This window comes from Vanellus vanellus (genome assembly GCF_965231255.1).
Source record: "Vanellus vanellus genome assembly, chromosome: 14".
In the NCBI taxonomy this organism is placed as follows: domain Eukaryota; kingdom Metazoa; phylum Chordata; class Aves; order Charadriiformes; family Charadriidae; genus Vanellus; species Vanellus vanellus.
Window position 1 is genome coordinate 19,865,882 of NC_138919.1, and position 27,740 is coordinate 19,893,621.

The 27,740-nt window shown below is 42.9% G+C and overlaps 1 protein-coding gene across 1 annotated transcript in view; it reads right to left on the bottom strand.

Annotated features, from left to right (window-relative positions):
- Window positions 1–2,635: 2,635 nt before the first annotated feature.
- OTOA (otoancorin) overlaps window positions 2,636–27,740 on the bottom strand; it is a gene marked incomplete at both ends in the record, with an annotated part of 36,092 nt that continues 10,987 nt past the window's right edge. Inside the window, 18 exons of the mRNA XM_082490759.1 lie at window positions 2,636–2,670; window positions 3,251–3,443; window positions 5,345–5,442; window positions 6,407–6,543; window positions 6,992–7,134; window positions 8,541–8,696; window positions 13,413–13,600; window positions 16,766–16,895; window positions 18,005–18,098; window positions 20,182–20,372; window positions 21,707–21,860; window positions 23,474–23,547; window positions 24,066–24,183; window positions 24,564–24,619; window positions 25,204–25,344; window positions 25,658–25,825; window positions 26,373–26,588; window positions 26,954–27,077. Coding sequence (XP_082346885.1) covers window positions 2,636–2,670; window positions 3,251–3,443; window positions 5,345–5,442; window positions 6,407–6,543; window positions 6,992–7,134; window positions 8,541–8,696; window positions 13,413–13,600; window positions 16,766–16,895; window positions 18,005–18,098; window positions 20,182–20,372; window positions 21,707–21,860; window positions 23,474–23,547; window positions 24,066–24,183; window positions 24,564–24,619; window positions 25,204–25,344; window positions 25,658–25,825; window positions 26,373–26,588; window positions 26,954–27,077 — 2,416 coding nt within the window. The remainder of the gene's footprint in view (window positions 2,671–3,250; window positions 3,444–5,344; window positions 5,443–6,406; window positions 6,544–6,991; window positions 7,135–8,540; window positions 8,697–13,412; window positions 13,601–16,765; window positions 16,896–18,004; window positions 18,099–20,181; window positions 20,373–21,706; window positions 21,861–23,473; window positions 23,548–24,065; window positions 24,184–24,563; window positions 24,620–25,203; window positions 25,345–25,657; window positions 25,826–26,372; window positions 26,589–26,953; window positions 27,078–27,740) is intronic.

Genomic DNA, 27,740 nt, shown 5'->3' on the forward strand with positions numbered 1-27,740 from the left:
GAAGGGGGAGAGGGAACTGGAGGGGGTGAAACATGGCCACGCTCTCACTGCCTACTTTGCCAATAACAAAGCCCTGAAAATCAGGTTGGCTCCTGCTGCTGCAGGAATTACAGAATATATGGGACTGTGGTGGGAGCTGTTACTCCCAGCAGCAGCAAGAGCTAACATTCACCCTTCCCCAGCATCAGCAAAAGCAGCGAGCCTCTTCCCTCCAGCTCTCCCTCTCGGCCCCACTCCTATTGCTTCCCCACCTGCAGCAAAATTTCAGTTCTGCTTTCAGCACTGTGAAGCTGGATGTAACGCTTGCCACAGAGAAATACAAATAAAAGTTTGAGAGGCATTTACTAGAATACAGACCTAAGTGAAAAAGCTAAACTTCTAAGTGTACGCATTGCTTTTTCACTCTAGAAAAGATAAAGACTTTTGCAATGGCAAAATGGAAAACTGTACCATGCATTCATAGCATAAAATAATGTTGAATGACATCAAAATGTATGTTCACATGCAGAAGATTTTTAATATATCTGTTTTTTCTGTTGTTCAAAACACTGAGGCGTGGCATGAAAAACGTTAGACACGTAAGCCATATATTGATAAAACACATGAAAATATTTGTGGTTTACAATTATGAGAAATTAGTTATTATAGAGCTTGTGGAAAGTACTGGATTGACAGTCCCAGTAGTACGTAGACCCAGTGAGCAGTTTTCCCTTACCCTTTGCAGGTGTAGGCTTCAACCCCGCCCGACGTGAAGGGACTCTCTCACGATGAACACAAGCAGGTTTCCATGGTGCATTTTGTCACATGAAATACTAATAGTATTGCCAATGCCCTCTGTGTCAACAGTTCTGTGTTGAATGCATACAGCCACAGGGAACTACATTTTTTGCAGGTGCTTATATTGTAAGAACACGTCATCGCTTCTTATCTGAGCAGGATTTAAACCAGCAGCCCAGAGATTAAGTTATTTTATTGCAATAGCAGTAACTTTTAGTACAGTTTCTACTACATCACACAGAAGGATAACGTACACTCAGAACATAAGAAGAAAACCCAACAGACGGGTACAGCAGTGACCAAATTAGCCACCATAAAAAGCACTGGGTACCACACATCAGCCTCCAAATAGCAGTCACCTGCTACGTGTCCCCTGGGTCATTCAGGCTCCTCCCTAGCACGTAAACGTATCTTTCAGTGGTTTTCACGAGACAGATAAAAACCATTTACAGTCTTGAAATTTGTTTGAAGTACTTGGAGGGATCCTGTGCTACTTGTTAATGGTACAGGTAGGGAAAGGGGATACTTTGCATCAGATGAAGGTGTTGCTTTTAAGAAATTCACCACTTTGCATTCAGGCATCTGAGAGCCTCTTGATGCTACTCTTCATGCTGAGCTGCAACACTTTATCTCTAGCATCTCCTTTGTAAGCTACAGGACACTGAAAATCGAAAAGCGAAGAAAAACATTAAGTCTTTTGACATTCCTTGATTTGCAGTCTTAAAGACTAAGTAGAACACTTAAGCGTATAGTTTGCTTCATTGGAATTTATACCTTAAGCCCGCCAGTGCGCTCGTTAAATTTTTGCCTGTCAAAGCAGTAAAATCCAATTAAAGTTAATGGCAACTTTCTTTTAACTGGAGATTATCAAAGCGGTCGTGGAATAAAATCTAATCAGTAGACTGGAACAGGCAAAATACAGATAAATACCGACAACATGTTCCAAATAACAATGCAGTAAGGGATTGGTGTTACACAGAATTTTAAATATACTTTTGTTAAGGTTGACTTTACAGTAAAGATAAGATAAAGTGCTTTCCCCTTGATTACGTTCTAAGATAGTCTAACAAAGGTACAAGACACCTTTGTAATACAGAAAAATTATTCAGAAACTGTTATCTCTGTATTCAAAGCAGGAAGGGGGTCCCACAGTCATTCGCCCTGTGTTGTTCACTGTTACAGGTGAACTATGTTTCTGTTATAAAGCTACCTCTTACTGAAAATACAACTTACCTCAAGCTTAACAATCATGGACTCAGAAAGGCAGGTGCAGTGTAAGCACAGCACACAACCAGACGCTGAAGCCACTCAAACAAGGAGCTCCTGAGAAGCAGAAAGCGTTCATTCTTAGTGTCACGACACAGTTCAGGTCCAGTACAGTTTTACCTACACCACCTCAAAGAGGTTCAGCAAACTCCAACATTTGAATCCTAATTACATTCAGCTGCTCAAAAGACGACACTGGTCAGAATAGTCACTTCCAGGTTACATACACAGCTCTGAAGAGAAGCGTTTCATAGGGGCGGTACTCGCTAGGGACAGGAATAGTGAATGAAAAGCTCAGAAACTCAGGTGATCTTTACCCAGAAAACTCCTCCCTTTGGCATATCTACAGAGGGAACAGGTCACCTGCATGAGGGAGCTGGGCTGAAAGCACCACTCGTGTGCTTCTGGGAAGGTCTGCTCTAATACCAGCAAGGGCATCACAGCAATTTAGTCCCCCTTACTCCTGTTTTAGCACCTCAGCATCCCTCTCTCTTCTTCAACAGCTTATGTCTCTCTGGTGTCACTGGAAGCAACAATATTTGCTGTCCAGTAGGGATAAGTTCTCAACGTTGGCTTGACTACGTGCAAACTCTCACTCATTGTAGAACGTAACTTGCCCAGTGTAAACTGCAATACGGAGAAGTAAAATGTTAAACCACTGAAGCAGAGGTACTAATAGGCCTTAATTCCAAGTAGGATGGGAACAGCAGGAAAAACTGCTCAAGGGGTCCTACAGTCTGGATGAAGATGCTAAACTGACCCAGCGCTACCTCCTTTCCCACTTGCGGCTCTGCAAACAAGGTTCTGATGCAGATAAAGGTGATCTGAAGGTCCAGAGATGGAGAGCCCTGCCTCAAATTTAGGCAAAGAATATGGGAAAGAAGGAGAGGGAAAAGCTCACTGTTTCAGACTACATTTTACACAAGCTAGCGCTTAGCATGGTGTAACGCTGCCAGCAGCATATAGCTGCTAATGCCATCTGACAATCTCCCCTGTTGTCTCTTGCTGCGGGTAAATCCAACGACACCCTTCCTGTTTGTCTTGGTCAGGAACGTAATTTGAGGCCTGAGTTGAAAAGTCGATTAGAAAATTCACCGTAACCCACCTCCAAAATACAGGTCTGATCGTGGTGGGTGCTGCGAGACTGCGCACCCCGCTGGTGTGTGTCCTTCCCCTGCCGGCAGGAGGAGGGAGAGACCCTACTCACCGCTTGGAGCTGGGGTTTGCACCGCCTGGGTAGTGCTTGCACCCTCGTGTGTCTCCGGGGTGCTCGCCCTGGCGCCGTCCAGCGCCAGCTGAAGGCTCTGGAGCTGCGATGCATTCAGACGCTCACGCTGTGATCTGGTAACCACGGCGGCATTTTCAGGGCCCAGGTTTGCTATTTGTTCGGGGGACAATGCCTGGGAGGAAGAAAAGCAAGAGAAATTGGTTTAGGCTGTCAATTATATAAGGCAGGTAAGGAATCAGAAGTCAGCGCTGTCTTGCATTTGGAACGAGGGGAAGTAGCCTTCAACATTGTGTTGCTATAAAAGAGCTCAACAGAGCTTAAAAAAAATCCTCTGCTTTCATTTACTTCACTAACCACTCATCTATCTTTCACCCTTCTCTTTGCTGCTGGGATCTGACAGCTTGAGAAGCTTTCTATGCCAACGCTGTATTGGACACTTCTTCAATATATTGCTGGAGTTTAATTTTCCAGCCACTTCTTTTCTGATTTGTCCAAAGATTGATGACATTATGCATCCTCTTGTGTTTTCATTTATTTCCTCTTACATCTGCTCCCAAGCAACCTCACTTGAACCTAGGTTTGACCTTTAATTAGAGTTAGCAGTAGAGCAATGAGATGAAAAAACCCCATGCTTTAATCTCATTATTCAATTTTCTCTTTTAGATTGAAAATCTTCCAAGTTTTGTCATATTAAAATTTGTGTTTAAAAATGAAACATGGCAATTGTAATCTTACAGTAATTATCTTATATCACATAGCAATTAACCAGGTTGTAAAGCCTGCATTGTATTGAGCGTGCTGGATTGCTTTGCTTCTAGTTAACATTCTGCAGTCATAAGAATTTTAGCCCTCCTACACAACAAGCCTTCTTTGCTGCAACAATTCTGCATCCAGATTCTACTTTAGAAAGACTAAATTCCCTGTAGGTCGGACAATGGAGCAAACCCGTCCTGATTTTTCATTGTCTACCAAATGGTGTTCTCTTTTAAACTGAGTAAACTCATGTAAATGCCTACAGGTCCAGAAATTTTGAACTGAGTCTCTTCTTAACTCAATTAAAGTCCATAATACAATGTTATTTTTCATAAATAAAAATCTGAATAATACATACAGCCATAAAATGAAGTTACACAAAACCTGTGTAAACCAAAACCTGCTTTGAATCTTTCAAATACAGAAAACTTTTCTGAGAAGGTTCCCTGTTACTTGTTAAGCACATTTTGTAGTATCATTACTATTCTTACTAACAAAAACATACACTATTTGAAAGAAATTCTACAGGATGCCATAGGTTTTAAATTTTGCCTGCTTTTCAAAGAAATCATTTTACTAAGGACATTTCAAGCTTATCTAAACTGTCAGGGGTACTGGGCAGAACAGTTAGCGTTCAAGGAGCTTTTCTCTTTTATGGAAGCTGACACAGTTAACTCTCTGTTTTGCTCTTCTGTCCATAAGCACCTTGCTTGCTCGAGCATCTGAAAGAGACCAGGCTAGGCAGAATATTAATCTTGTCAGTGAGTCAAATAAAGTCTGGGGCAATGATCTCAAGATCCACGTTTTAATTTCTGGTCCACATTCAGAATGGCTGTAATTAGATCTAATTCCTTTGTGATCTGTATCTGCCTGTACAATCTGTTTTTCAGAGCTAACTCAGGAGAATGTTGCCAGATTTTAGGATAATAAAAAAGCTCTTACATAGTCAGCAGATAAATTTGTAGCTATGAGAGCATCCTTGCAAATGCTAATAAACAGAGAAAAAACGCTCAGATCCGAATACAGTGTTGGAAGAAAGAGAGTGCATTTGCTGCTTTCTGACCCTAGACATTTGCTTTTTCCTTGGGATGCATTCTGAGGAATAAATAAAGCTTGTCTAGTATATTTTATGGGTATCACAAATACAGATGATATAGCTGAAAGTTAATGTTTCAGATCCTTGACTGCCTCTCACTTAACACACCATAGAAAAATTCTTGCTGAAACCCAAACCCAAACTACAAATCAGTGCTGCATTTTATTTATACTGGAGTAAAACCGATAGAAGTTTGGTTACTTCTTCAGTAATCGAGCTCTTACTTGGAAAATTTCAGGAGGTATACGTCTTACTGCTATTGGCTGGAAATATGGCATCAAGTTTTTATCAAAAGCTTTTAATTCATCCTCATTCAAACCACCTAAAAAAAAAAAAAAACACCCGATAGGAACAAAACTTAGTTAATATTCTTTATTATTATTTTTTTTTTTAGGATAATAAGATTTTAAGCATTTATGCAAAATATCTAATAAATGGTCTACTCCAGTAAGTTATGGTGAGAGATACCAGTTCTTTTTTTTGGTTCGTTTCTTTCAGCATATTCCAACATTACAAATCATCTGACCTTAACCACTGGTACGGAATGTACTCTACCTGAGCTACTTTATCTTGGAAAAGAGACAATTATAAAAATCAATAAAATCCAAAGCAGTGTTCTTAGGGAATGCTTATTCACAGCCTCTTCAGATGTGAGACTGGGGAGCCTAAGCACGCAATGGGAGTTACTTCTCCACCCATTAGGTACTTACAGTGTGGACTCAGTGCCGCAGGCATCAGGGATGCTAAAATTTATGAGTGCTCAATGTGCAGTTAAACAATCACAGGGAAAAAACATCCATGAATAAGATTGCGTGTGACCTCTGGCTGAGGAATTCTCTGCGACTCCAGGCTAACCCCGCTCTTCCGCTCTTCCCTGGGCAGCCCATTCTTCCCACTGCTGGAGACGGGATGCCCGGTCAGCTGGAGCACTGCTCCCACCCAACACAGCCCTTCTGGTAGCAGCACGGCTCACAAATAGAGAGCGGGACTGAAATCCTGGTTGGTTTTGCCCTCCTTGATTTACCCTTTCCAACTTACAGGACCCAAATGACTTCAGGCTGTGCTCCCCAGGGTCGGTTTAAGCAGATTTGGAGAACCTGATGGAGAATACCACAACTTTGCCTTAGTGCTAATGAACTTGCTGGATGTCCATCCCTGCAGGAGACTCCTCTCTGGAAAAAATGTCTTTCTCCAATCTAGAAAAATGCACTGCTACATGAACCTGTCTTTAGTGCTTAATAACAATGCTTCAGAACCATCACCATCTGGAGTCTGAATTTTGTTACCTGCTATAGTACCAATTTCCTGTAAAATAGAGCCATTCCAGGCGGCAGCAGAACCAAACACAGATTCTGTCATCTTCTTAAACTGCCTCAGCACAGGGGTGCTACAAACCAGCAGGCTAATTCTTGCAAGAGCAGCGCTGCAAAAGGCAACGAGGTTAACGTTACATGCTGTGATTATATGCAACACTAAATATGCATGGAATATACTTAGTCTGCTGTAAGAAGAGTGTAATTCCATTTTCCATTTAAAATATATGTACACAAATTGTATACAAATGTTAAATGCTTTAAACAAAAACCTGTGTTTCTCAATGCAATACTTAAATCATAGAATGGTTTGGGCTGGAAGGGACCTTAAAGATCATCAAGTTCCAACCCCCGGCCCTGGGCAGGGACACAGTGGGATATAAATGGCAGAGGAAACCTAAACCAGAATATATTTTAAACAACTGGTGTATGCCTTCCATAACAGTTATTGCCATTCTAAAAGCATTTAAAATGTAAACAAGTGTCCTTTAGGCTCTGGAAATCTTGAAGGAAAACAAATTGCACAATAAATTTTATTTTAAATATTAAATGAAGTACCTGAATTCAGCAGACCTTACGGCCATGATTTCTGTGGAGTTCAAAGCACAGAGAATAGCTCCCAATCCAACTAAATCAAAGCTTTTTAGTGTACTGATCGTCTGGCCAGAGTCTTCTAGAAAACCTTGCAAAATAGATCTTGCCTACAAAAGCAGTAAGATATGATGCATGAACAGCATAAATATAATCAAAGGGTTTCTCACCAGAAGCTCAAAATCTTACCACACGTTATGGACCATATATAATCCTCGGCCTCCTCGATGTAATTAATTGGAGTTTTGTCATGGCCTTCAGGAGGAGCACTGTCACCACCTGTATGTGACACTTAAATGGCACTGTACCACAACCACGGCCCAAGCGCGAGTGATTTGAAAGCACTCTGTGCCTCTTCTGCTGGGTCACAAGGAAACACTTAACCAGAAGAAAAAGGTGTTAAATCACCTAGCAAAACTGCCAATTAAATTAAATTGCTAGAAGAAAACTCAAGGGGATCAATATGAAATTTTTAGTTTTTCTAATACTCATGTTTTCTTGTCTTATTTAAGTGTCATAGGTAGGTGGTGACCTGTGTTTAGGATTAAAGTTCAGATATGAATGGGATATTGGTACCAAAATGCCTTTGCAAGCCTAAGTCATTTAGGATGGTGCTCATCCTAAACTAACCATTTAAACCATTTAAAAATTGTGCGTCTAGCTTAAGCCTGCCACCAAGGCATCCTCCAAAGTCAGTGATAGAAACAAGCATCTTCCTAGGTTTCCTAATCTATCCACAATGCTGAGCATCAAATGACCACCTTAAACTAGCTGCTTAACTTTTAGACAACTGAAGCTAGGCAGGATGAATCTCTTTTACCTAGCTGTTCTTACTGACAGCAGGAAACCTCAAAAACCAACTAGTATTGTATGAAACCCTCCCAAGTGCTTCCTTCTGATGGTGCTCTTCAGAACAAGAATCTATTAAACAGATTTGTGACATTCTGCCAAGGCTGGCTGCCACCATGCCAGCATCTGTGCAGCCAAGGAGCCCTGATGGTGTGGGTCACAGAGTCAGAAATACGCTGCCAATTGCATATACAAACAAAAGCTTTTAACTCTTCATTAGGAAAGTCCCATTGACATAACTAGAAGTTATTCAAGAAAAGGAGAAGAGCATATTCGCTAATAATTTAGGCTTCTAGGGCGATGGATGCTGGGACTGGGGGCACACGACCTCTTCAGTGATTACTCTTAGTGAGGAAGAGCTAATATCTGCGAGCAGTGCTCTATTCTGGGGCCAGTCGGAGAGGAGCTGCTGACCCCTTTCTACTACTTAGTGGGGAAGTGCGGAAGAATACACTGGTCACCACCACAATTAAGAGTGATTGATGTCCCCTTGGCCATCTCACCAGGGAAGCCAGCAGCTACCTGCCCACTGGGGTCACCATGGCAGAACAGCAGCAGGGCGCAGCGTGGATTGCTGCATCTGTTTCCTAGGCGATTCCAGGACCGCAGCCCCAAAGGGGGTGAATCCAGAGCCTTCCACCGGGAGTACATTCCGTAACACACTTACCTGGGTAAGAGTCCATTCTCTCTGCTGACTAAGTACAGAGACGGTGTCTACAGAATGCAAATCCAGCTCCTCGATTTCGTGTTCGGTGAGTGCCAGAGCAATGCGGCCCAGGGAAACAATATGATAACTCTTCCAGTCTGGCAGCGGTCCCCAAACCTTTAGAAGAGATTCATTAATGCCTGTTAGGTCATTATGAATCTTCCTCTACAGACACTGTTCACAAACCCCTTGGTTTTCCAAGTCCCAATACCCAAAGTACGCCTCTGCACACAAAAGGCAGAGCTTAGGTATTGTGAAGGTTTTTGAGGTTCTACGCTAATAATGGTTAGTTTATCTAAAAGTGCTGCCACTTGTACAGCTTGAGCTTGTTGGTCAGAGCAGAGACTGCTGGAAGCGTTGCTGTAGGAGCAAGTACCACTAAAACCAATGAAAATGCGAGTCTGTGCTGAGATCCACTCTGTTACACCGCTACGACGAAAGCAGCCCCTGGGCTACCCAGGTTTCTACACCACCCGCAATCGCTCCGGTGGAGGGGCTTCAAATTGCTTTGGTGACCGGTCATTCTGGCTCAGTCATCAGCGAGGAAAGCAGAAATCGAAGTAGAGAATCAGGTAACAGACAAATAGCCAGTTCCTACGGTTCTGATTTCTAGTCTGTGTGGATACACTATTAAAAAAAAAATAATTTAAATATGTTTGTACAGGTACAGTTAAATTTGCAAAGCTCTGTAAAAACAAAGAAATAAGCAGGGGCTCTTCTAAACCAGTACCAATGTATTTAAACGGAAAAGTTCCACTGCTTTTAACTTTATCTGTGATATCGTTACAGTGACTCAAAAGCTGTCACAGATCAGCCCTAAGAAAATTTTGATTTCAGGAAAAGGTCTGCCTGAATAAGGGCTAACGAAAGTCCACCAAGAGCTGAATTTGCAGAGGTCAGAACTGTCAATTACATTTAGTTGGAGATGATAGCAGACAGTAGTCAGTATCTCTCAGGGTGTGGCCAATTGTCTTTACAGAAAGAAGACACAGGGTTTTGGCTGGAGTGACTTGAACAAGCAGACATGCATTAAAAAAAAAAAGAGCTCTGAAAAAAAGAAAAGAAAAAAAAGAAAAGCAACTTTGCTTTATGTCAGTCAAGACATAACAGTTTTCTAGTACATGATTGTGCTGCTAACTCCACACAGAAAAAAAAACTAAAAGCCTAGTCCTGGGCTAAATAGATCATTCATGCTGTCTGATTCATGGAAATATTTATTGCACCTTCAGGATAGCTACAATTTAACTTTTGTTCAAAAAAGTAGAAAGGTCAAAGCTAGTAAGGACTTGTTGAAGGAGTATCTCTGCAGGTGCCTACTAAGCACCTTCAGACACACGTGAAGCTGTGCAACCTGCGTAAAAGAAAGAAAAAGGGCGGCTCTCTGGAGTAAGATGCTCCTTACAAGAGTTGCAGGCTGTGCTGTTCGCACCAACGTGTACGTCCGACAGCGAGCAGCCTCAGGGCTGCTGGCGCGCTCATCCCAACTGTCACCCTTGGGCTTAGGATTTGTTTAGGAGAGGCTTTGCTGGACCTGTATCTTCTGACTGAGCCTCCACCAGATCTTTTATGTTGGTTTTATGATGTCATAAAGAAACAGAAAAAGGGTCTAAGCCTGGGAAATGTCAATCTTTTCCAAAGAAAACAGATAGTAAAAAGCATTAGCCCAATTTTAAAGCTCTTAATTCTCTAGCTTAAGAGATACACAAAACACATGCAGTTAAAAATGGCATGTGTCTATTTCCTGATCTAGGTCATAAAATACAGTATTTGAAGTACTTCATAAATAGTATTATCCGACAGTGCTGGATGAAATCTCAGACATAATGCTATAAGTAACACAACACACGAAACCGAAACACTCGTTTGTCCTCACGTACCCAGAGACTTCAGATCCATACAGCTGTTGCTACCGCAGAGCTTGGAGACCTTCCACCTACAAGTGAGCTAAGCTTCTTACTTTCATTAAGACACCATCTGATAACTAGACTTTTTGAATTCGTTTGGGACCATGAGTAGTACGCAGTTTCTTTTAGGGGAAATCAATCAATTTAGGAGAAATTAAAGCTGGCTTAATCAAACCTTTAATCAAAGATGCCCTTTAGTTAATAACATAACAGCAGCTTATGCACATAACTTCAAAGAGCTTTGCCTGTACTATCTGGTTTCTCAAGCTTCACGTTCAGTGCAACACCACGTTGCATTTTACAAAATAACATGTAGGAAGTCTGTCTTTGTCTAGCAGCAATCTGTCTTACAAATACTCACACAGACAGAATAGACTTTCATTCAGTGCACCACAGATCTGTGTATCTGAGTTGAATACAGCTGGGATATGAGTGTATTAACCTTGTTGGCAATTTCCCTACAACAGATATGGCTCTAAGTACACCATTATGTTGCGCAGCTCTGAAAAATTTTAGTTCCCATTATCTCAGATGAGCACTGTTTTTATTTTCTTCTAGGATTACATATTTTTCCCTTTTCCTACCCACGTGTCTCCGTGCTGGCAGAGGGAAGCTGTCTTGGGAAGAATGCGCTTGGTGCAGTGGGCTGTTGTCCTACTGCAACAAGGCCGCAGAGACAGAATTGCAGAGACTCACCATCTATTTTTGGAAATCTGGTTAGTGCCACTTCTCTTCGAGCACCTCCAGTTCAGGAGTTTTAGAAGCTGAGCTTCACTGCTAAAATCTGCACTGTTGGCCTTATCTCTCGCCCATGACAAGCTGTGGGATGACAGGCAACATCTTAGGGATGGAGAGCAGCCCTGCAGAGACGGACCTGGGGGTAGTGGTGGGGAAAAGCTGGACATGAGCTGACAATGTTCACTCACAGCCCCGAAAGCCCCCGGCACCCTGGGCTGCATCCCCCGCAGCGTGGCCAGCAGGGCAAGGGGGGATCGTGCCCCTCTGCTGCGCTCTGCTCTGGGGAGACCCCCCCCCAGTGCTGCCTCCAGCTCAGGGGCCTCAGCACAGGAGAGACACGGAGCTGTTGGAGCGGGGCCAGAGGAGGCCCCGAGATGCTGGGAGGGCTGGAGCCCCTCTGCTGGGAGGACAGGCTGGGGGAGTTGGGGGGGTCAGCCTGGAGAAGAGAAGGCTCCGGGGAGACCTTATTGTGGCCTTTCAGTACTTAAAAGGGGCCCCAGGAAAGGGGACAAACATTGTAGCAGAGCCTGTTGTGACAGGATAGGGGGCAATAGTTTTAAACTAAAATAGGGAAGACTTAGACTAGATTCAAGGAAGAAATTTTTTATGCTGAGGGTGGTGAAACCCTGGCCCAGGCTGCCCAGAGAGGTGGTGGCTGCCCTGTCCCTGGAAACACTCCAGGCCAGGCTGGACGGGGCTCTGAGCGCCCTGATCTAGTTGAAGACATCCCTGCCCACGGCAGGGGGTTGGACTAATGGCTTTTAAAGGTCCCTTCCAACCCAAACCACTCTGTGATTCTGTCAACCCAAAAGTCATGCTCAGCTCCACTCAGCTGCTGGTTTAAGGAGATACTGCCCAGGTCCACCCTGAACCCTGCTCCTGCTTTCCTCACAGCCCTCAGATCTCCAAGCACCTGCACTCGTACTGCTTGTAGCCAACTGCACTTATAGATGCTTCATTCTGTCAGCAGAATGATCTGATGGGGCCTAAAAAGGCCCTTTAAAATGCTGGATCGTTTCTACAGAATGGGACTACAGAGTAGCTAGCCACGCAGAGATGGAAGCAGAGCGCTGACAACTCCAGCAGGCGCTGGTGACAGGAAGCTGAAGACAGGCTGGGGATGGTAACCTCCACACCTCTGAGTTTTCTGCAACCAAAACAACTTGTCTGACAGTACCCTAAGGTTTTTCCTTGCGAAACACAAGTATGTTTGGGACAATACCTGTCCCCTGGCAGTGCAGGCAACCACAAAGCAGCAAGAGGAGGGGACCCGCAGCAGCACCAGCAAGAGGCACGGAGCGAGGTCTGACTTCTCTGCCAGCCCACCAGTGGCCGAGGCAGCGGCAGCCCAGACACCTCGCTGGTGCTCTGCCCCGGCACGTGCTGAACTGCCGCGAGCGCGCTGGTGGAGCCTCTGCACCGCAGGGCCAGGCCGGGAGCCTCCTGCGCTGCTGCTGTGGCGCAGGCACCATGTGCGGGCTGAGCCCGGGGCAGAGACCTCTCTGAGGGCTCAGGAGGAGCTGCGCTGCTGCACTGAACGAAGAGGTGCCAGCGGTGCTGCCAGAGCGGTGAGGAGAGCTGAGACTGCAGCCCCGTCCCTCTCCTGCAGCCTGGCAAAGAGAGAGGTCTTCTCTCCGCTCTCTCTCTGTCGGTTGCACTCACCAGTAACATCCCAGTCCAGACAGACGGGATTTTTTTTTTTCCCTCCCTAAAATTTCCCACTGATGGGTTTGTCCCTGCCCGTGACAAGAAAGTGGGAGAACGAGCTTTATTCAGCTAATAACAGTGTCTTTCAGTCAGTCTGGTTTTACACCACTGTAAACTATATTTAACATTGACGTAGAGCTTAACACGCTGAGCTGAACTCTCAGCAGGCCAATCAGCAGCCTATCGTACTGCTTGCTGATCTTTCACTTATGAAAGAAAAGTGAGAAGCAAGCAACTGAAGAGCAATTGGAAAGTAAAAACACTTAAGTTTTTCGGCTGCCAGTAGCTCAGAACTACTTGCCTGCTGGCTCTAAAGCAAGGGCAATAGTCTTCTATCACCATCTCACATTATTTTTCCAATAAACAATAGATATTCTTGCAGCAGTAGTGACATTGCCACAGTGCAGTTATTTTAGAACAGCACAGCTCAATAACAGCAAATCAAATTACGGATTTAATTTTCCTTCACAGACAGGATAGTTACCTGCTTGGCTTTTTCCTTCAAGGCAATAAGCTGGAAGCTGTTAAAACCTGAGACAGTCCCAAGAAATTCCACATTTTTGTCAAAAGTCCCTGCATCCATGCATTTCAGTTCCTGAACTGACCAGAAGACATTTGCTTCAGCTAATTTAATAATGTCATCTGAAGAAGGAGCTCTGGTTCCCAGGCAATCTGGAAAAAAATTCAAATAGCAAGAGTTTTCTTCAAGGCAACTGAAAAAAAGAAATCGAAGCAATATAAAGGTTTAAGAGGGTGACAGACTACGAATTAACTGCAGCTGATGTGATATTGATAAAGTAACGATTTAAAGAAATTATTTCATTGCAAGATATTTACATTGTTAACATCCTGGACATAAAAACTAGAATTTGCCTAACTTGCAAGAAATTTGTTATATTCTTTGTCCTCCAAAGGCAGTGCATGCTGGGAAAGAAAATAGGAGCAGACATATATTTCACAACATTCACAATACAGGATGCCACAATAAAACTAAAATCTGGATGTGTGCAATAAGAGTAACCAATATCTCGCAAGTTTCTTTCAAGTCTAATTCCCTAAAGGCATCGGAACCCAGGCAGGGGCTTGTTCTGAGGCAAAACCTCCATCCGCTGGGAGCCTTGCCTGAGTGAGAATGAAATGCAAATCTTCGGGATGGCTCCATATCGCTGCGTCATTGTTCACAAAAAAAAGGTTGCAGCTGAATAAACTTCTCCGCATTCAGACCGCACAAACGTGAACCCAGCTCAGCAGGAAAGTACCAGACGTGAGAGGTCCCGTTACTCTGAAGCACCCCAACAAAGACGTACGTCTTGTAAGACTTGCCTGGCATTCAAACAAGGCGAGGACAGAAGCTGGATGTGTCAGCGGAGCACGGTGCTTGCTCTTTGTGTCAAGCATGTTGTTAAAATGCCAGGATCTGAGAGGGCTGTTCACTTACAGCAGAACTGTTTGGACAGACAAACTCCATTTTAAAATCTTACTTATGGTCAGGTTCTGGCCCTACGCATGATCAAACGAGACAGTTTCCATTGTGTGCCTTAACAAATCCTGGTCTTTGTTGGCATAATCTACCTCTCATATTGATGGAAAGCAGAAATTAGAGTCCTGATGTGGTTGCTTACTGCTCTCTCTCCTGTCACTAATTTAGGAAAACCTTATTAAATAATTATCTAAACCAAATAATCCCCACATGTCTTCAGATACGGTCATTACCAGTAAAAAGCAAGAATTTCACAGATGCTGCGCCTGAGCTAAGCTCCCCCAGATAAATAAATTAAAGTGACGATGTACAAAGTAGATTTGTACTTTGAAAGGAGGCAGAGGAGGGATTTATTTGCATCAAAGGAAGCTGCAGTAGTGGGTAGAACACTGAAAAGATTGAATCTGTTGAGCAAACGAAAATGTTGTTCAGCTTCCACTGCACAGCTGATGCTCTGCGCTCGCTGTATGCCGCCCTCTTGCCAGGCTGCATCGTTTCACCTTCCCCTGCTGCAAAAGGTCAGCTTTTATCGCCTGAATACGACCCATCCAGACACAATGCAGCTCCCTGCCCCAAGTCGTGAAAACCTAGTATTTTGTGTTCTCGGAAAAAACATTAATTTTATAATTTGCAACACACCAAATACATTGGTGCGATTACAGAGGGAAATACTAATTAGACTCCTGGCTTTGCTTCCTGCATCTGATGCTACTTCACCCATCCTTTTGCTATATAATCACATTTAGTTTGATGAAGTACATACAATATATAACAACATCTCAGTGCTCGAGGTAAGCAACTTGAATTCTTTCCCCAACGCTGCCACGGCTTTCTGGTCACATCTCGGACACACGATTCCTGAGCTTTGCCTCTCATGTTCTGTCTTGCTTTAAGCACCACCTTTGTTTTTATCTTGACATAGGGACAGATGTAAGAACTCTGTCACTGGTAATTGTTACTGTTATTAATATTAGCTCACAACCGGACTGTGGGAAAGGTGAAATAGCAGGTTAGTAGCACGAAGAGCACCAGTGTTATTCTAGAGCCATTCTCGTAATACCCAATTGTCTAGTGATTTACAAATCAACCACTAAAATTTAATTCCTTATTGAAGCCTTTAGAAAAGATTAGAAAAGTCTTTGGGATTTACATTGTTGTGGTCCAGAGGCCTAAAAAAGCACACGTAAGGACACAAGCTTACCAAAATACCCGGTGCTCAACCTTTAGTCCTGTGTCTAAAGAAATATGACTCACGATGGTTTACTCGTTCAAGGAAGAGTGAAGTTCATGCATACAGATGGACTAATACCCTGCTATTTCACCATCTTGATTCTGCTTTTTTAGAGCATGATAATTGTATAATTACTCCTCTGATCAACAGAGGTCATGGTGTTTTTCAGGCTATGCAAAAATACAACTCTGTAGAACACCCTCTGTTTCTCTCTGTATATGAATACAGCATTATCAGGAGCAAATTCATTCCCAGAGACACACAGCAATCACTCAGAGTTGCTGCCGTACGTTCCATGGTGGCGCAGGGCTGGCTGAGAGCTCGGACCTGTATTCTGTTAGGCAGAGAACCAGCGGGGAGATTTTCGAAGACATAAAGACAGACGGTACCAAACTCCTTGGAACTGATGGGGTCTAAATTCCCATTAGTGCTTTCAAAAGCCTCCCCCCAGCAGGGCTGTCTTCCACGGCACAGGACGGCATAGCCTAAAAATTCTGCCTGGGTGAATTTCACGTAAGAGAAAGGATACAGTTACTGTAATAATGGAATATAGTCAAAGTACACACCTTATACAAAGAAAATGATCCATTTGTCAACAGAGATGCTAATAGATTAGTTTGGTTGCTAATTAAAATACCGTTCAGATCATAACAACCTTTGCCCGTTTGGACAGACAAAACACAGTGTCACCAAAGTCAGATTTAAGAACAGCCAAGTCAACATACGCTCACGTCTGGCAAAGGAGGAGCTATGTGCAATCTTTTGCCACAACAGTAACTTGTCACCTTCAAATCTAATCTAATTCAAAGCATTCATCTTTCTCCTTTGTGCACTCAGGAACATTCCAGGAGACTCTTGACCAGACAATCCTGCGATGACATCAACTGTTTCAGCAACTGGTCAACGCATGAGACAACTACAGGCAACAGCACGAAGACTCTCACTGGTTTTGCTAAAAGACTGAACCTCTTTAAGTTACTCAATGCTTTACTTTATATTGTCCGGCTTCTCAGAGCGCATTTGGTGACAAGGTGAAACAAGAAGCCTGTTTGAACTGCATCATCACAGCCCAAAACAGCACTGCTGTAAATCTGTCACTTTGCACAGTACCAGGTGAAATACTGACCGGGTCTGGCGAGAGATGAGTCGATGTTGGCAGTGCCATTGGAGACAGATTCAAACACCGTTGAGAGAAGATCTTCAGCTGAAGAAATTGGTCCAATTGACTTTGCTATTTGTAAAATGATATCCGGGAACTTCAAAGGGAAAGAAAGAATAAATAAGACTTCTTTCTCCATTTCAAAGCAAATCAATTTGCAGAGACGGGCTTGTGCAGACCTCAGCGAAGTCGGGGTCAGTAACAGCTCAGCCTCCTTCCTATTTGTGCAGATGTTTCAGAAGAGAGCAAATTGGCTGCTACTGAAAGGTCAACAGCATAAGTTTGAGGGGGAAAAAATCAGAAACAAAGCAAATCGTGAGCGGTTGTCCCTCTCAGCTTCTGGCAACACCTGAGCAGTGCCTGCGTGGAGTCTGTGTCCAGACCCTCCTGTAGCAATGAGTTCCACCATTTCAGTATGTGCAGTACAGAAAGTACTTCATTTTGTCTTAAATTTGCCAGCTAAGAATTGAAGGTAGGGACCCAATTAAATTATGAGAAATAACTTTAACCTGTTCACCTCTTTTAGGCTTTTTTGCCCTCTCTCTTCCATGCTGCGAGACACCTTCCTTTCGGTTGAAGAGTCCCACTCTATTTGGCCAATTATAGACATTATCTCCTGAGGAAAAGTTGCTGATTGCGCTCACATATTTCTGCTGAAGAATGAATTCCCCATTCTAGTACAGTTTACTCCTGCACATAAAAATTAGAAGATTACAAGAACTAAAGAGGGCAAAGAAACTACAAAGTGCAACGCTGAGGCTATCAGTTCTGTGTGCTACGCTGGCCCCAGGGCAAAGGGCCACATGAGTAAGTGCTCGTATGATCAGTACGATCCCGTTATTAACAGGATAAGAAACATAACTTTTATGGTTGGAAGGCAGAGGAATGGAGGAAACAACACTGTGTGGTGTAAAGTACTAAAAATGTTTCAGTCTGCGCCATGATTTTTTTTCTACATGGCAATGTACAATTATCATTATACATGTGCAAATAATTGTTTATACTACCATTACTTTCAAAAAGAAATCTCAGAAATTTTGATGGAGGCAAGAATGTGTGAGAAACATTAACACGTGGTTCCTTGCCAAGAGAATGACTTACCTAGTTTAGCATTCAGGTGACATAATTTAGGCTGCATTATGACATTCACAAATACAAATTCCAACATTATCTTTTACAAATTTAAAAATTATAATAAAAACATACCTTTTCAGCAAGGATGTTTAATTCCGCTTTTGACAGCAGAGCTATGAATGGTCCAACATCTAACGTTGTTTCAGCTGTCCAGTTGTTTGGGGAACTGAAGAAATATTTTGGAAAATTACATTAATGAAGAATGCTTGCAATCAAAATCATACTAAAACTTCAGAGTTTTTCTTATACTGTATCATACGGGAAACAGACGCTTCTGTGCCAATGTGATAATTTGTGCCTATTAACATGAGATTGCATTTTCTCATCTCTCATATATATAGGGCATTAGTGGAATTCTCAATATATTCAGAGAAAGCCTTCAAATATTGTGGTAACGGGGCCCTCTCTCCCGCAATAGTCACAGTGTTCTTAGCGTTATGGTGTTCAAACAAGGAGAAATAATTCTTTTTTTAAAACAAAATTTACCATTTTCTACCAGGTCCGTACTGCAATAGTAGTCTGCAAAATGGTATCAAAAGAGAAGCAGAAACCTCACAACCAAAATTGAAACCATCCTTTTTCCAAGAGTCTTATCCTAAGGACCAATGTGGCCAACACTTCAGGCAAGCAATGCTTGCCAGTATTTGCTTACAAATGAAGAAAACCCTCCTCTATTCCAACATTTAACTATTTGCAGGTGTACAGGGTCCATTTTTCATTGGTGCTGGGAAATTGTAACTTTCCCTGATGTCAGCAGGAGCTGCGGGTGCTCACATTTCTGAACACGAGGTCCATGGACCTCAGGAGAAATGGACAGTTTCCCCCTCGGTCTGAAAAGATGGAGTTCACTGAACAACTCGGGAAAGTATCGCAGTGTGGCACCGGGCTGCTGCTAACGCTGCCTGTTTAAAACTAAGGGGCAGATACACAAAACACAGCTGCTGGAACAGAAGATTTGAATCCATACATTATTTGCTCCGTATTTTTACTGTCTGCGATTTCATTCATCTGCAGCGTCAAGAGTTATGAAGGCCAGACGGACACCTTGGCGAGCCACAGCTAATGACACCTGCGCCGTCTCTGTGAGGGAGATCAGTTCTATGATAGGTGCCGTATCTCTTGAAATCGCGTGCTAAATTATTTGTGGGAATTTCACATCTTAAAAATTAAGTTCAGGTTCAGTTCTGAGTGGTGCTGGGTTTTTCAAAACGTATGTAGCTTAGCACTGCGCAGGTCTGGCCTGTTTGGTACAAACCTGAAAAATGTTAGCCAATGCAATTGGTGGTTGACTTAAGAAAGCATTTGGATAAATAATTTTCAGCCTGAAAGAGACTGAAGAAGATGGCAGTAAGAACTAGTGCATGTTCTCACAGAAAACTTTATTTGGTTTGTTGCTCCACTATGAGGATGCTTGACTAGACAAATATTTTAAAAATAAAATAAAATAAAATATTATGTAGCACAGTGTGTCATGATTCAATAAAATGGATCTGTATCAAGGTTAATGCAGGGATGGGATCTGGTGGAAAATACAGCTATTCCATCACCAGAAAAACGCTGACTGGGAAGAAGCTGAATGAACAATGACATAACGCGGTGGATCAAGTGACTGACTTTGGGGCTGAAGGGATGGGTTAGAAACTATACATTCAGTCTCCCTTTCCAAATGTGAGATACTTCTAAGAAACAATGCAGACAGAAACAGAATATTCTTGCCAGATAGAGGACAGCTTTGTTTTCTGGTGTGAGTGATACAGCAGTGTGGTTCCAATCAGCCTCCTAATGAGAGCCATTAACGACACCTAACACGCTGTCCGCTTTGTTGCTTCAGGTGGTTGAACTTTATCTCCCTCCACTGCCTCTCTAGCGCTCTCCCAGCGCCACAGGGGCGCAAAGTCATCTGTACTTCTCACACCTGTACACCTCAATTTTCCCATCCTTTGCCTCTAACGCCCTTTCTCTTGCCATGCCGGAGGCCGCTCGCCTGCCCCTCCTCAAACATTACACTTTCTCTCCTTTTCCTGCGGGACTGCAGCCGTGCAGGCGCCCCTGGGCTGTAGGTGTTCCACAGCATCACGTTACGCCCAAGAACACAAACGTCGTTCCAGTGGACAGAGACCCCCAGCGCAGCCTGTGGTAGAAGTTGCTGCGTGTTGTTTCCACCGCAGTTCTACCTGCGCAAAGCAAACGGTCGGCGTCTGCACGGCTCCACCATCAGCGTACATGAGGTGGTGTGTCCAATGCCTTACCCATATAACTCCAGGAGCTTGTATTTAATTTCAGCCTTCTGCTCATGGCTGAGCTGTCGGCAGAGTTTGAATTGATGAAGGGCTGTTGCTGTTGCCTTCGGGGACATTCTGCCACGCAGAAAGGCTGGAGGTAAGTGGCAGATTAGATTTCCAAGTAGGTCAACATCATATGCATCAGCAATGGAGCCGTTCTGAAACAAGAAGCATTCACCCCGTTGGCAGAGCTAATCTTGGCTCCGGCCCTGTATCACTCAACTGCATCACAACGCGTTTATGCTCTGTGACTCTTTAAGGAACAAAGACACAACAGTTTGCGCTGGCAACTCAATCTACAATTTCTGCTGAGACTGCTTTATAGTTTTTGCTTTTACCAATGCATCAGGTGATATTTATTAAGCACTTGTCAGAGCTTTCAGCATATTCTTTATTCCATATTGATGCACACATAGAAACTAATTAAAACTAAATCTCCTGCCACAATCTCTGCATCCAAGTGACCACCAGGACCTGCAGAGGGGCTGCAGTTCTGCCCGGCAGCAGAGCCCTTGCGTGGCAAAGGGCCCACAAGCTCTTGCCGTCAGAAGGCTTAGCTCCGAGGGGTTTCTCAAGCAGCTGCCGAAACACCAGGGACTATAGGGCCAGTTGGTGTGTATAGGGACATGAATATTCACAGCTACAACGGAGAACTAGTTTCCCCTAAAAACTGGTACCTGCCGCAGCGCCCAGAGAGCAGAAGTCACAAGACCCTCCTGGTACCACCACCCTCCCGCGGGGATTGCTGTGCCTGCCGCAGGACTGCCGCCGCTCGGCGCAGCGGGCGGGAACAGCTCCGGGGGCAAACGCGTCACCTCCCGGCTGTCCCGGCCAGCAACGGCATTTCGTGAGAACACTTCGTAACGTGCATGGAGTCAAGGACAATCGTTAAGGAACCTATAAAAAGGTTTCCTTAGGCAGGGAACAATAAAATCAAAACAGTACATGAAAAAAACATAAGAATACAGATGGGTAAGTCAAGAACTTATGTAGATGGTGACTGGCACTACTGTATGAAATCGCAGTGCAGTAATGTGTGCAAACAGAACCACAGAACGGCCGAGTTTGGAGGGGCCTCTGGAGGTCGCCCGGTCCGACTCCCCTGCTCAGATCAGGTCAGCTACAGCAGGTTGCTCTGGGCCTCGGCACCGAGAGCTTCTCCCAGCTAGGCGATAGCCTCAGCTGCTCTTGCTTGAGACGATGAAGAAACTAGCTTGCTGTGGTATTCCCTTCTGGGCTCTCAGAGTCCGCCAGCTATGGTTTCACCGCACAAACACAGAGCGGGGCAGCCTGTGTCCCAGGCTGCCGTCTGTACAGAAGAGACCATGAGCGTGTGCATGTGGCCCGGACAGCACAAGTAGGCAGGATAACTTTGTGGTGTGCCACATGACAATCAAGGGAGAGAAAACTAATCAACCACTCTCACTCAGTTTGGAATTGATAGTGTCTAATTATAGATTACTTTTTCTGCAGCTCCTCCTCCGCTGCTGACCCCCCTAGCCATACCTACCAAGCACTCCTGCACCTTCTGCAGGACGGCGTTCTTTTTGTGAAGGCTTGGATTCAAAAGGTCCAGCTCAGTCTTCCCCAAACTTTCAATGAAAGGGACACAGAAAGGACCTGAGACATCCTCCAGGTACTCAGTCCTGCAGAGAGAATTCAAACGGTCTCAGAATGTAAACCTGACCTTCATACACCCACACCCATACCCGTAAAATCTGTGATGGCAGAAAAATTTAAAGACAAGTCTGGACTTGAAAAATTATAAACTGTCCAGGCCAGAAAAGTTGCAATTAATCCACACCTTTCTTTAACTTACATCTTCTTCCAGTTCATCAGCTCATGAACAACACTTCAAAAAATGGCTAAGGGTTATAAACAGCTGCAGGTGGATGAAAGTGCTCTGAGATGCTTTAACATGGTATGAAACAAGACTGTGCAGTTCAGAAACTTCTCCCCTTTCTCCTTTTTATTAGGAATAATTCTCTGATGAATGAAGAAGTGGTGGGTGGGTTAAGGACAACAAGTATAGGCTTCTTTTTTATCAAAGTCCAAGAAGGGCTGACAAATTAAACAAAATTATCCTCTTTTCCACCCAGGGTGGCAGGCAGCCTTTGCAAACAAAGCCATATCCCAAAGCTGCGCGAGCCCGCCCTTATCAGGGTTTGTAGCCAGGAGCACCAGCACCTTCTGATGGCCCTGAACAAGCAACATGCAATTGTTGGCCAAGTAACTTGGTGCTGCAGTTTGTAGAAAGCCTTGTATTAAAGTATGTCCATTGTTATTTTATTATTTTATTGTTTTTAAACAGTAATGTTTTTTCAAACAGACTCCTTTTCTTTTCTTTTCTTTTTTTAATTAAAAATATTCCAGGAAAAGAATAGTTCTCATTCCTTTTTATCCCTTTATGCATGTGGGAAGAAAGAAATAAAGAAAACGGGGAATTAACAAATTGTACAATTCAGGAGTTCCTATCAAGGTACAATTACCTTTTTTTCTGAGGAAAAAAGCTGTCACTGAATTACTTGGCTATTTACATAATGCAAAGTTTTGCTAACTTACAAAAATGTCTTTAAACACACTGAAACATTTTTAACCATACAGAGCCATATGCTTGGGCAGTAACCCAACGGCTTTCTTACAGACCCACTCACAAAAAACCCAAACAAAGAAGCAAACCAAGTCTCACAACGTCTAGCTGAAGATGTGGCTGCTCATGGCAGAGGGGTTGGACCCGATGACCTTCAAAGGTCCCTTCCAACCCGAACCATTCTGTGAGTCTATGATTCTAACATGGGGGGGCAGCAAAGAAAAAAAGACCAGCAAAAACTACATTTAAGTTACTTTTGTGATTCTCAAGAAAACAGGTTTAATTCATGGGGCTATTTCAGCAGACACCAGCAACAGTACAGGCAGCAACATTACAAGCTGTTTCGTTGCTGCCGCACCACGGCACCGTGACGCCGTCTGCTCAGCGAGTGCTTCACGGGGGACCAGTTTCAAGGATGCAACGGAATCCACAATTGCGACAAAAATGGGCTAGACTAAAAGACACCAAGTGTTACCAGCTTTCACTTGACACAGATTTTGGCTACAGTCTGTGACCATTTCTTATAAACTAATTCATCATTGTTAGTCATTATAATGAACCATTAGTCTTCTTAGGACTGAAGAAATTACTAAAAAAGTGCTGCGAAGGACTACTCTGAATGCACTGCTACAAATGCAGTAGCTTCAGATATCGTAAGATGTAACTTACGGAAGCACCAACAAGAGGAAGGGAGGAATAGATGCATTGGAAACTGTCCAAAACTTCCAAGCCAAACAATTAATCTAAAAGCAACAAAAAAATAAGATCTTAAACATTTGTAAATTTTGAGAAAGAGTGAAAATATGGTTTGTTTATTACAGCTTATAAATTAGTACATATAAAACTCTGTATATTATCTTCAGAAAGCATTTTTCTTCGGCTTTTTTTTTTAAAAGCAGTTTAGAGTTTTGGTTTTGTAGATATCAGAGGTGAAGCATCCTATATTTGAGTGCATGACAGCATTTGAGTGTTTCCAAAACCGATACATATTTCCAAATAGATTACTCATGAATTAGCAAGTTAGAAGGACTGTAGAAATTTCTTGCAATTTGTAAGTGACAAATGAAATTGCCCAAATGAAGTATGATAACAGACAAATTCACACATAAAAGATTTACATGAAATATGTTAACAGACAGTTTCACATATAAGATTTTGAAAGAAATGAAAAAAAAAAAAGAATTAACCAAATTCTAATTTACCTACAGTTTGGATATTGGGTAGTTTGTTTATGTACACAAAGTCCACTTTTTGGTTTTACCTGATACGGAGAAAGCAGATGAAGATTCTTTTCAAAGAATTTAAAATTGTTTAAAAAAAAGTCTGTGCCCATACTTTCAATGAGTTGACAAGTTACTCCTTTCACAAGCTGCCCTGTGCTGATAGGAAAAGCAAAGTTCAATCTTTTGAATATTTAAGCAGGATCTAGTCCTTGCTCCCCACAACCACACCCTAAGATACAGTTTCTTGACCATCTTTCTTTCCCTTTTCTTGTAATCTAAAGGTTACTGAAAGTAAAAATGTATTCAAATTGAAAAATATTGACTAAGCCTTAAAATATCAAAACCTCTGCAACGCTTTGATCCCGATTTTGGATTTGGAGACCATTTTTAATGAGGAATGTGAATTATCCTGTGGTACCAAGGAATGAATACACATAAGATAGTACAAAATAACCACATATGGTTTACCTCAACGTCGGTCTCATCACAAAACTGGACTACTTAAACCCCATTTCAAGAGAGATTATCATCCATACCTTAGAAGATCAACAGCATAGTTTTTCTTGGACAGTAATTCATACAGATACAAAGCCTGAAATAAAACCCACCACATTTAAATTTCATCTTAGGTAATTCAGTTGTAAGATACAATAACTACCATGAGGTTTTTGTACACTTAACTCTCTTAGGTACTCTAAAGGCATTTCTATGGTCCAGTTCGACCAACCTAAAGGTTTGGCACCCAGTGCTGAATTTCTTCTGCGCAACCAAAACATCACTGATTGGTACTACGGGATGATGTTGGACATGTTCACGGCACACAACCACAGAATAATTTAGGTGTGAAGGGACCTCTGGAGATTGTCTGGTCCAACCTTTCATCTCTGTGGACAGAGCCAAAAGAGTGGTTGTACATGCAAATGTACAGTATGCAGTGCTGGAAAGAGAAAATTTATGTGGCAGAATGTTGAAGACTTTTAAACTCAGCATATTAATGCTTCCCTTTCCGTAGCATTGTCTCAGGATGCTGCCCAGACCCTAAGTCACCTCTGGTTGTTTATGTCAAGATATATTTGGGGCAGTACCAATGTTCCTTGAACATGTATGTATTACACCTCTCCTCTTCTTCCATCATACTAAATTGCAGTGGAATGGGGACTGCATAACAATTTTTACCTGGCTTCTTCTTAGTTCTTTCTCTTTCATAATTGAAGAATTATACCCAGTCTGCTTCCATATATCAGAAAGAGATATTTCTTTAAAGAAAGCTCCTTGTATATCTTTGACTGATGAAGAAAAATCTCCAGATGCAGCCACCTAAAAAGAGGGCCAGATAAATACATGGCATTTCAGAACTGATGCTTAGATTTACAGGATTTGCCCTTCTTTCTATTCTGTGTAATATCTCTCTTAAGAGGATAAGGGGAAAACATGTCAGTATTAAAAATGCCACAGAACTAAGCAAGAGAGAGCCTTCAAAGTATAGTCGGTGTTCAGAAAAACATTACAAATATTAACCATTGAGCTAAAACACACATCTTGGTGACAACATTTTAAATCATGCTCTGCGTATCTGGTTATTGCGCTCTTGTGCAGAGAGAACCTGCTATAGACTCGAGTTTATAATCACCTTCCTGAGGATCCCTTGTTGTTGCACAGGTGATAAATCAGATAAGTATTGGGAGGTTGTGCCTCGAATAATCTGCGAAAGCTCCTTTGGGTTCATGCTGTAGAATGACTGGGTGCTAATACCAGTTACCAACGCGCCCATTTGACTAACGTTATAAAATGATAACACCTGCAGAGATAACAGCAGAAACAAACAGGACATTTTCTGGCTTGTGAACAGCAGATACATTTAAAAGCAAAAGTTAACAAAGAAAACAAAACTATTATTGCTGAATACTTAATACAATTCTTGCCTGGGGATGCACTTTCCTCAGATTCCTTTCAATTCAGACAAGACTGTCCAGGGAACAAATGTGACCATTTTCTCAGAGGCTCCTTTTTCTGAAACTTCAGAGAGGACCCTGATTCCTTCCATTACAGTATATTTGAATATATAGCCCGGGATCTCTGATCACGCAAATTCTGCCTAAGGCAGTGATACAGACAAAATAATATACACAACTGCCAAATGTCAATAGCCATTCTCTCTGTTAGTAGAGAATTACTTTGGGAGGTACAGTCTTGGATGTTTGTATTTGATTTAAACAAAATTTTCAGACCACCAACAGTGCTAAAAAGGAGTCTTGTACTAAGCTTTCCAAAATCTACGGTTATTGTTGAGAAAAAGCCATTTCACTTTTAAAAATAGAAGGTAGGAGAGCTGTTATCAGAGGTACCTTTTCATAAGAGAGATATTTACTGGATAAAATCATAACTTGGCTTTTTGCCCACCCAGAGACTTGGTTCAGTGTTGCAATCGCATTATGCACCGCTTCGGGTGACAAAGATTCCAGCTGACTTGAAGTTAGCCCAACCACGGCATCTGACAGAGATCCAAGGATATCATTCAGTGTCTGGTTTTGCATGGCAATGTCCAGGAGTTGAGATTTGAGCTAAAGTAAACAAACAAAAAAAAAAGCAGATGGGAAAAAAAAAATCTCCATTATCATCCAAAACTTTATCTGGAGTTTCTGGAATAGGCAACCATTTAGTGACCACACACTTCATAACAATTCAAAAACAGAATTACCATTGTTAAAGAAATATGGAACAGGAGGAAACAAAATGAGAAAAGAATGAGCATGGTAAAAAACAAAACTGGGCTTTTATTCTTCGCATTACATTATTGAGAACTATTTCCACTTATTTCTTAGATCCCAGTAATTTTTCACTCTTTTCTTTCCAAATTCAAGAAGAAAGTTTCTCCTCCTCTGTTTTCAGGATTAGGTTAGGCAAGAAGAATGAGCGTTGTACCCACCTTCTGAACCTCAGCCTGGAAACCTCTCAACTGATTGCATTTAATCATTTGATGAAGCAAAGCCCGGGCCACGGCAGCATCCATCTCTTCCATGTCATCATAAAAGCAAACCAATAAACCTAGCCTATACAGAAGAAAATACATTAGCTAACTTCTGACATAAAAGGTGCCATTCAGCAAACTGAAATTTAGTATGGTATACCCTACTTGTGCTCAAAACTTGAGTCATTTCTGTCTGTCGCTAGTGCCTTAAACTGCAATCTTTAAAACTCCATGTGGCCTGAAATTTGGGTATGAGACACACGCACTGTCCTCTGTATTCAGCTGCACTCTATGCAGATTGCTTGTGCTGTCAAAAAATTAACTTTCCTGGTTCCATTTGTCCGTGGCTGGATTTTCCCAGCTAATGACTCTCCACTCCCCTCGGCAGTTAGCACTATAACCTCTGCTTGGAAAAAGACGGAGGGCTAAATCAGCCTCTCCAAGTGGCTTGCTGAGTTCTTATCTGGATCGATTGGATGTTTCGAACACCAGACCCTGCTTGGATTTCATATGCAACATCGCTCATTCGTGTGTCAGAGCAGCAGCCAGAGCACGACACAGCCTCTTTATCGTTCGGGTTTAAACAAAGCCGGCTGTATTTCACACCAAACGTATGCCCGGCCGACGGACGGAGACCTGTCCAGCTCAACGCTGGTGGGGAGAAAACGCGCTGAGGCGCTCCGTCTCAGCTGCGCCCGCGCAGCGGCCTGCACGGCAGCGCTGCCAACAGCTGCGGGGCTCCTCT